General features: G+C 40.8%; 1 protein-coding gene across 1 annotated transcript; it reads right to left on the reverse strand.

Moving 5' to 3' along the window:
• Nucleotides 1–6840: 6840 nt before the first annotated feature.
• LOC311007376 (protein c-Fos) lies at nucleotides 6841–9607 on the reverse strand (the record flags this gene model as incomplete). The annotated part of the gene is made up of 4 exons (XM_084000524.1): nucleotides 9264–9607; nucleotides 8533–8733; nucleotides 7799–7906; nucleotides 6841–7584 (listed from the first exon to the last, which is right to left on the reverse strand). Exons 1-4 carry the CDS (start codon nucleotides 9390–9392, stop codon nucleotides 6841–6843), a joined length of 1182 nt encoding a protein of 393 aa, XP_083856650.1. The 5' UTR covers nucleotides 9393–9607.
• Nucleotides 9608–10745: the final 1138 nt, after the last annotated feature.

The following is a 10745-nucleotide window of genomic DNA, read 5'->3' on the forward strand; positions in this document are numbered from 1 at the left end:
ATAGGTACGTGCAGTTATACTCTTAAAAAGACCAAAAGCTCTGTAATATAATGAGTTGTGTATTTATTTAAATCAAATTTTGGTTGTAACATTTAGGGTTCTGAATGCATCGGTTATCGTATAGTCAAATAAATCGTGCCAAGGTCTACATCTTTCACAAAATAGCCTACCCAAGTACAACTGAGCTGCAATATAATATCCACAAATGTAGATTTTGGCGTATTATCCCCAAATGTAATAAAATAGTATGTTTTAGCATTATTTTAATACCTTTTATTAAGGTTTTTTTGTATTATTTGACTTATCTGAAGCAGTTTGCTGTTACACAATACCATCTCAACTGTTCCATCTAGAACAAGCAGCCGAGTTATTAAAGGCTCACAAAAATACCCCACTGTGTTCCTTTTTTTAGATTCTAATTTGGTTCTGCTGTGATTTATGTCTCGCATAAGAGGGGAGGTCGGGGAGGGGAGGGAAAAGGGAAGGGAGAAGGGGGAGAGGGAGGGGGGGTGCAGGCAGTGCGTCACAGTCACTCTTAACATAGATGACAAATTTTAGGGGAGACATAATAAAGCAGAACTGAACCGACAAGCAGACAGATTTCATAAAACCGGAGAGTGTTTGGCCATCGATGTTCAAGACAAGACATTGGTTTTCCCCTTCCAGGTGTAGACTTTCAGCTGACTTCCTCTGGGCCTGCACAAAGGCAGCCAGAGATGTCACTCAGTACATCAACACACATGGTGCAGGCCCATTTGGCACTTTAAGCCTTTAAGAGGGAATTGTCCCTGCCAAGAACAATAAGCCATGATAATGACACAGTGAAAAAAAAATACACCCGTCTGGATATTCAGACCAAGTATGCAGGGCATGTTAATTTGTTTTACAAAAAAGTTGCTTTTTAACATTAGAGAAACAAGTTGTGAACGTGCAAGGATACACAAAGACAAGTAGAAACATTGCTGTTATGGAAAATCAGGGTCTGATTCACAATGTGGCAAAGACAAAGTGTTTAAAGCTCGAAGTTGGTTTGATCTGTTTGGAAGTTCAGAGTCCCATCTCAACATATATATCAAGTTTGTTTTGGTTTCTTCCAATCCTGCAGAAAGTCTTTGCATTAAAACTTAATCTTGTGTTTCTAACAGCTGCCCAAATGATGAATGGAGAGGGAGAGCAGTTTGTGGTTTGCATCTTTTCCAAACTCATGCACGGTTCTTGGTGTGTGGGCGTCAGGAGTCAAGGTAAAAACAATGTAACTGTTTTTTGCACCAGAAATAACTGCTTTTCTCTGTTTTATTTATCTTTTTAGCAACTTGTGTTCAGGAGAACATTTGGTGCATTGACATGAGCTTTATCTTCTTGGTTGAATGATATGTGACACACGTCATGTTTTCTTATCTTATTCAAAAGATCAACCTGACTCAAACCTGTTGATTTTAACTTAATGTGTACTGTCGCAATATTATCCATCGCATCTCTGGGAAATACCCAGTGTACCAGACACCTCCGGACACAATCCTGACTCATCATCCACCACACTGCGGAGCTTATGGACAAACTGTATTTTTGAGAATGCTCTATTTTATAAGTTTCCTTCCTTCCTTTTTTCATCTTCCCAATTAGTCCCAGACAGTTGTAGATCACGTCAAAATACGTGGAGTAACGCGTTTAACATCCACATTTTAGGTCTGTTTATTTAAAACTTTGATGATTGGTTCCCTGCATTTTGCCATTTGGGTATTAGATTTTGAAATAGTGTATGACTATAGAATGAGTGTTTTTAATGACTAAAACACTTCAGGACTAGATGGAAAAACATATTTTTTGTGATTTATTCAGCAAGCATCAACAAATGTTGTTTTTTCAGGCTATTATTTGCAGATTCAGTATAGAAAAGATTCATGCATAAATACCACCAATACACGAAAATGATAACATGCATTAGATACCCTACATGATTAATGTGATCAGGCTGTTAACCAAAACAGTTTTTCCTATCCAGTTATTTACATGAACATGACAGATGTACAGGACAAGCTCTCTTTAATGGATTGAGGCTGAGGCAGACTCCTAATCACTTAGTGCACCACTTGCGTGCTGTGGCTGACTTTAAACCCTCTTCATCTTCATCTTCATCTTCATCTCCCTCTCACAGCAAAAAAGCTGTCATCTATGAAGCCAGTACCCTGACCCCACCCTCATTTCCATTTCAGTAAAAGCTTCCAGTGTTACTGTCTTAATGCCATGAGAAATGGATTCACCATTTGATGCATCAAACTCTATAAAAAGTACATTGCAGCTGCACATGGAAATGAAATCATTGCAATTTTAGAAATGTTAATTTAATGGTATGGTTATATTGGAAAAACAGGAGAGTCTTTTCAAAATGAAACACAAGATCTTTTTTTGTTCCTACCTTATCACTGGAGGTGCCATCTCCAGTTGGATACCGTTCGTTTCATTTCAGTACCATTTTTTTTTAACACTGCCACAAGGTTGTTCTCATGTCAGGTGACCCAGCCTTTCCAAACCCCTATGACATTGATTTATCCATGTAAATATAGCACTTCCTTGGGAATATCACAGCCAGCAGGAAACAGAGTGGTCAGGAGGTGTATGAGGATGAGATAACAGAGGTGGAAACAGTGACCAAACAACAAATAACAGAAGAATAGAGATCTGTAACTGGAGAATGTGAGACATATAACAGGATGCTGATGATGCTGGGAGTAACTTTAATCTGAAATACTGCAGTAAGCAGGGAGACTGCCCTTCCACCCTCTCCAAGTTATGTATTTTATTAATTAGCAATATCAAGCCAGTGCTTCACAACAGAATTCACATTACCTCAAGGTGACAAAGAGATACAGAAATACAAACTTCAAAAAGGAGTGGTAAAACAAAAAAGTATTAATGCTTAGACTGGGATTTTAGATTTTAGGAGTCATAATTTAAGTTCATCCAATTAAAAACAGCCTTCATGCACCAAGTGTAAAGTGAAACTATAGGCCTCTTTCACTGAGGACATGAGGAAACAGGTTTATGAAATAAATTCAGATTGAATTCAGTTAAGTGGCCTCAGTCTAAATGTTACTAATGTTACTCACACAGGTGTTCTCTGACAGTTCTGCTGACTTGTGTAACTTCCCCCAAAACTTTATGAGGTAATAATAATGAAGATTAAGGTGAAACAGGTGCAACTAGAGCAACAGGGAGAATAAAGGAGCTGTCAATCAAGCAGTCTGGACCTACGTACATGAGGGGAGCCTTAATCAGTCAGTCATTGAAAACACCTGTGTAACCTGCATTTACCTACAGTATATAGTGTTTATACACTTATATTTCACTTCACTATTTCTGCTTTATGAAACTTTGCACTGTATTGCTTATTTTCTTTGTTTTGAATTTTCATGCAAAACATCAGTCGATGAAATCCTGTAAATGTATTAACCTAGTACCAAATAACTAAAATTATTCAGCATTGACACTAATGCATCAGTAATGATTATCCAACAATGTTATAATAATGACAATATTTTTACCATTCCAAGTTACCAAAGTTACTTTTGAGGGTCAATACATGATACGAGTGTAATAAAATGATTTAACAACCTTAAAATTAATTGAGACAAAAGAAAAGGGGAACTCAAATGTTCAGGGATTAAACAACCCAAATATGCTGATGATGAGCTTCCTGGAAAGCCACGACACTGAAATATTGCATAAGGACACGCTTGTTATTCAATGCTTTTAACCTCCAAAGTCACAATTGAGCCACTGTATCAACTATGATTTTGGCAGAATTGTTTCTATTTTGTTCTCAAAGTAAAAAATGAGAATTAATACTTCCCCATGCAGCTGAGTAACAGCGGGCGGAGGTCTCTATCCCCACTGTAAAATAAGAAGTTCACATCTTGGACAGCGGGTTTGTGGCTTGATGGTTGGTTGTGAACAACTCTCAGTATGTGATATTTTGCAACTCTGAAACAGGCTATGGAGGTGAGAGGCATCACGCTGTTGGACACAGAATCCGACAGAACAAGTGGAGTGGACAGAGAATGAGTCAGAACGCATCAGAGCTGTTGACAGGCCTATCCATCATCGCTCGAAAATAGCTGAGCACCAAGACATCTCGCATACACACACGGCTGATTGGAAACAGTGGCGTAGCAGTGAAGGGAACAAAGTACTCCAACATTCATTGGCCTTTCAAAAGGTTTCAAAATCAAAGTTTATTTTTGAAATTTGATGTTATCAGCATTATAATAACATTTTTGACAACATATTTATATTCTAATATTGAAGCAATTCAGAGCTGAATGATTCGATTTTGGTTTGTAGTTAGTTTGGCAGTGGATTTCAGACACACAGACGTTTTGTCACACAAACACCAAGTAGTCTGTCTTATTGTATAAGCCTTATTGTTCAGTAGTTTTAAGATTGTAATGTATAATGTTTCTCAAGTAATACGGCAACTTATTCAGCCCACAGCAATATTTAATATAATCATATAATTTAGTCAATAATTTAGTCATTATTTGGAATTACTGTCTTTATTAGGACAAATCAGTCAGTTTAGATAGCAGTGGCTGCATGCTGTCATCTTGGTTTATTATGCCACTCATACAGTCCAACAGAGATGAGCCCTTGTTGTAAACTTAATTCACATTGACAGTGAGTAAAAATTAAGTAAACCTATGGAGCCAAGTGTGTTAATGAAGCCCAGAGCTACACACACTGATTACAGCGTCTTGAGGGGAGAGGACTGAGATTTCACACTGTGCACTTTCTCAAACACTTGCACATGAACCTAATAACCGTTACAGATGTGTGTAGTTGTTGGTTCTGTTATTTGTAAAGGCCTGATAGTGGATACATAGCTATAGGGACCCACTGAGAGTGAAAACCTGTGGACTCTGGTGTGTTGGTGCTGTCTCTTGCTCATTCTGCAGCTCCCCCTATTGAGGACTGAAAGAGACTACACTTCTGTCAGAGCCAGAGTCACGCACTGAGACGCATTGTGTGTTTTAATTGCGTGTCAAACAATAGGTTTTCTGTCATACGTAAATGTCTTACGTAATCCCTTGGGCTGAATGCGGTCACATTAAGTGCATCCACTGCTGCGTTAATGTTGCTTTAAAAACACAATCTGCCTATTCAAAGCCGAAAGCAAATGGGTTGTGAGCATTAGATGTCCTAAATGCTGTTCCGGGAAAGGCCTTGGCACTGGTCAATTACTTATTACTCCAATTGTCACTATGCACGTGATGAGGGAGTTTCGTCTGTTCATGCTCAACAAGACTCCGGCTCGGCCCTGCTTCGACATTTTCCGGTAACACGCTACAGTCCGGCCCCGAAATATGACACCAGTCGCCATGGAAACAAAACAACTGCAACTACCCAAACATGGTCATATAGGAAATGATACGGCAGCGGTGGCAATCGCGTGTTGACGTCACGCATAGCACGCACTGTGCTGCTGTGGAATCGGATTCCCTTGACCGTGACAATAGTGGAGCTGAGAGAGCGAGCTATGAATAAATAATTAACCTGCTGTTTCTGCTGCTCCCACTCATTTTAAACACGATTCAATCCCCAGTGGTCATGGTTACTTTATGTAACGCTGGATCCAAAAAAAAAAAAAAGGAAGACACTGACAATTGCATGAATTGGGCTGTAATATGACATTCCTGACTCTTTTTAACTAAGTTTTCTATTGGATATAACATAACTAATTTTTATTAGCAGGAACAGATGAGCAGTTTTTATTTTGTTTTTATTGTTTGTTTTTAGGAGCTGCTATCATCTCATGTTGACCAAAAAGCTGGGATTCAAAGTTCACTCTTGACCTTGGAAATGACAGATGACTGAACATCCAACCACGAGGTCCATTTAGATCTTCGTCATCACATGAAAAGATAAGTTGAGACTCATAAGCATGAAAAGATGAGTCTAAATATTCATCTCCTCTGCAGCTTTTAATGAAATATAATGGTGTTTTTACATGCAATTTGCTCAATTGATGTGGAAGGTCAAATAGAGTAACTGCTTTTCAAGGCTCTTCATTCATGTTTGCCTGAAAGCTCAGGGTAAGTGTTCATTATCAATGTTGGAAATATCAGGCAAAAAATGATCTCACCATGTGCTATATGATTAAAAGCTCTACAACAGGTCATAGATGAACCTTGTGGCCTTTGTGGGGAGACTCACTTCAAATTAATATTCCTGACTGAATAACAACAACAAAAATGTTTGCAGTTATCTTCTTTTATTACCAGCATTATGCTATTTTTTGCATCTGATCATTTGTAATAAGTAAAAAAATAAACTATGTCATAAAATACATCTTGATAAAATACATGACATAATATTTTTTCATGGAAAACTCGAAAGGAAATGTCGAGGGACACCTTACAGCAAGATGTTACACCTATACGCTACACATTAGTATCCTTTCTTTTTTTTTCACTTGTTACAACACAACTTTGTCAACAGTATTACACACACATTAGGCTATTGAGCATGACCTAACTTCACATAAATCACATTTAGGGATTTTTAAAAACACAAGATACCACCTCTTCTTGGATTACAGATGACTTTTGTATTTGCATGCATTTTTGACACCAGCACAAAGTCTCATCTCAAGAGAACTGCACCAGCATTATGGAAGAAATCGACCCTGTTACAGTCACAGAAAACATGTTGTCTACACACAACCTTTGATGTTTAGCTTTACACAACATCAAAACTCACACTATAAAAGATTATTTGAGAAAGATCATAGCTTGCTGGCTGGTTAAAATGCGATGACAGTATCGTTGCATAACTCGTTTGCATTCACAAGGCCAGAAGTGTTGGAGAGTTAAGACTATCTTTCATTAACTCAGACGTAGCAAAGCTGCCTTTGAGGCTCTCGCAGCCCTCAGCAAAGGAATCAATCTCAGAGTAATTAAAGGAAAACACTGTACGGTAATTGCTACAAGTGGGACTGGAAGACATGATTGGCGTGCTCAAAGATTCAAGGTCGTTTGCCACAGACTTATACAGGGTTTCCCAGTCGGAGAGGCAGAAGGGGCCGCTCAGGTCTATGTCAGGGACCGATACGGCTGTTTCAGAAGTCACTGCCATCTCGAGGCTGGGCACCAAGTCATCCAGGTCATCCCCATTTAAGTCCTCCAGAGCTTCCTCTTCTGCACTCGAACACAGGAGGATGTTGGAGTTCCCCAAAATGGCTGCAGCAGGAATGCAAGGGACCTCGTCAATGTCTTGACCAATAGGGGCTTCTCCAACTGCCGGGTTGCTCTCTGGGTTTTTTCCACTCTCTAAGATGGACAGCAACTGTGGGGAGGCCGGGGGATCCTGCAGCATTGTGTTATCATCATCTTCGTTAACCTCATCCTCCTCCTCCTCCTCCCCCCCTACCTCCGCCTCTTCCTCCTCATCATCATCATCTTCATTTGGAGGGAGTTTACATGATGGTTTGTGGGAGGCTAAGACCTGCTCCAGTCTCTCCTTCTCCTTCAGTAGGTCGGCTATCTCCGTCTGGAGGGCAGACTTCTCCTCCTCGAGCTCGTCGGTTTCCTGAGGAGATGAGGGAACAATATCAGAGAGAGGGCTTGGCATGAGGGAAGCATGAAAACAACGGTGCCCTATGGTGCTCTGCAGTCCTCCCTGCTGTGCTGCTGTGATCTTTAACGACAAGCGACATGTCGTAGGCTACAGCACTGTAAATGCCTTCAGCTTTGGAGGAGTGCGTGTGCTGTGTCAATATGATTTCACAAAACAGGATACTTACAGCTTGTAGAGTGTCTATCAGCTCCCTCCGTCTGTTACGACACTTCGCTGCAGCAATTTTGTTCCTCTCCCTTCTGATCCTCCTCCTTTCCTCCTCCTCTTTGGAAGGCTAAAGTCAATCAGAAAAATCCCATTTAAATATACTTCCTTCCTGCCAAGTCTTCTCATATCAGCTGTTTGGTTTTTTAAAATCATTTGAGGAGAAGGGGAAAAAAAACGTTGCAGTGTATGCTGGGAATACTGATCTAGTCAGTGCAGACTCTTTCAGTTGAGGCGTTAAAATGCTGCACCACTGGCACTGTCAAGGCAGCCACGTGAACGCGCATTTTATGCAATTTCCCATCCCATTCATAAACAGTGCGGTGCTCCTTACTCCAACAGTAATTAGCAATCGCTGCACCAATTAGACATAATCCAATCACCTTATGTGCAACTCCCTGTAGTAATTTAGCTTCATTACTCAGTTTTAGTTCAATTTTACTGCAAAAACAGTTGCAACCTATTTGCATGTCCCTTTTTTAAAATATCGCGATAGCTCAGTTTTCTTATTAACCTCTATGCATTAGAAGAGAGCCAAGGGATGGATAGGATGCGATATTGTTGAAGAGCAATTGATTGCTCAATCGCTTGCTTGGTTAATTGATTGATTGTTTGATTGATTGATTGGCTACCTGTAACCTGTATTTGTGAACGTGACATGCCACTACCTCCTCCCCACCCTGTTTCTTTGAATACCTGCTGTCTCTGCCCTTTCCTGCTGGAGGGCTTCGCCTTGCTTGCACCTGCCGGCGAGGACGGCTGCGTCGCGCCGTGAGTTTTGGACGACGGAGAGGCAGATGTGATGACTGTCGGCTGCACCATCCACCTCAGATCCGGAGAGGTTGAGATTGCAGTCACGGTCGGAACAAAGGAGTCTGCTGCACTTGTATCACTGTCCTGGAAAAACCCACATCACAGAAACACGCACACGCATGCAGACAAACACCAATTTAGCTTATCTGATGAATGTGCAACCACGTTCATGGCTGACCTTTAGATGTGCATAAATGTTACATCAATCATTTGGTTGAGGAATGGCAAAAATACGAAAATCAATGCTGTCTGTACATCCATCAAAAATCATCTACACGTCCAATCTTAAAATCCCTATCAGTAATTTTCATCACCATTCTAAAATGAAAGGTCACGACCAAGACATGACTATACCTCTCCATGAAATAAGACTTAATGTCACCGCGCTGTCTCCACAGATTTCGTATGTGGAGACTGTAGCCTATATATGTTTGAATCATTTTCAGCACGGGACAGTAATCCTGTTGAAGAAGATGCTGTCTATGAAATCTTGGATGTGTGTGTGAAGAATCTGAGGCATGCAACCCATAGCCTATCATCCGTGTGCATCTATTATTCTGCAAGAATTTTCGTTCTGAGGGGATCATTTCTTGGATGATCAGATCCGCTTGTACCTTGGCGCTGTCCACTGATGATGAAAGCGAGTCAGGAGGATGCTGGCTGCACCCAGGGGTGTCCCCGCCAGGCGATGCTGTGCTACAGCTGGACGAAGAGTCGAACTCAGTGCAGGAGTCTGGATGCATGTTCTCACCTAAAATCACTGCATAAAAAACAGACTGGTCTATTCAAAAAAGCAAAACAGACAGCTAAACGCCTACTTATATTCCATTTGCCAGGTTCATAAATGGTAACTGTGCAGATAGTGGAGAGGCCCGCCTTTTATAGTGATCTGGAATTTTATGAATGAAATCTGTGTGGTGAGACCGAACCATTCCACAGAGGGAGAGGTGAGGGTGAAAAAAACGGCAGATGTTTCTCAATGCACTTTAACATTTAAATGGGCGAAAAGATCCAGCAGCAACATTAAGCATCAATTTTTATTTCTTATTCATTTAATTAGGTCAAATATCAAAACATAGCAAACATGTGTAAAGGGACACCCCCGCCTGCAAGAGGTGCCCATCGCCATGAATGAACTACGTCATCTCATGTATGCAGCATCTGCATCATATACATCATGTTCCTTTTATGTCCACATATGTTCATGAGACGTATCCTAATTGGATTGGTTTATTCGTGGCATCAGAAATGCTATTGCAGGTGACTGCAAGTGATGGCAGTGCAATATGTTAATAAACTGTTTAAAACTGAAGATTTGATGTGTTTAGTACTTCGTGTTCCCATCGAACAGAGCAGATTTAAACAATGCTGGTGTGCTCCTATAGGGGCTATAGTGATATATTATATAAACAACGACCCCATTTTAGCTTTTGAAGCAATACTGCAAACCCCAGCATGATTTAATCAATGCACAAAACTTCCAACACACCGGTGGATTACTTATGTGCTGCTAAGTGAGGTGTCATCCATATATCACATTTGCCTTTCACCTGTCTCTGCATCCGAACAGGGCTCCAGCAACAGATTTGTTGCTGTAGTAAAGCAGCCAATCGCCGAATGGACCGCTGTCGAGCCATATATGGTGTTTCCGGGGAACAGGGGCGCGCTGTGGCGCACAGAGAGTGAGAGCGCGCAGACGGACGTGTGGCTGTGTGTGGCCCACTCACTCACACTTACAAAAGAAAGTGAAACATGAGCCAAAAAGCTCGGCCGTCACGTATTTTAGCCCCCCAATATCATCAGCGTTATTCTCCGTGGCCGCAGAGACACTGCTTTTATAGGACATGAGGAGGAGGAGGGCGAATCCATGCACTTGACCCACCTCTGCCACAAGAATAGGAATCTACGCAGATATTGATCTGTAGATGTACTAGCCTATTTATAGTTTCTTTAGCACCACACTAATGGCGTAATGCATATAATTGGAAATATTAGGCCTCTAATTTTCTCCAAGTAGGCTTTCATGACTCACTGATTGATGTGAGGGCTGATTTCCTTATGAACGCTTATGATATGCTACATGTTTTTGTTCTGTT

Source organism: Trachurus trachurus (genome assembly GCF_905171665.1).
Source record: "Trachurus trachurus genome assembly, chromosome: 24".
Lineage (NCBI taxonomy): Eukaryota > Metazoa > Chordata > Actinopteri > Carangiformes > Carangidae > Trachurus > Trachurus trachurus.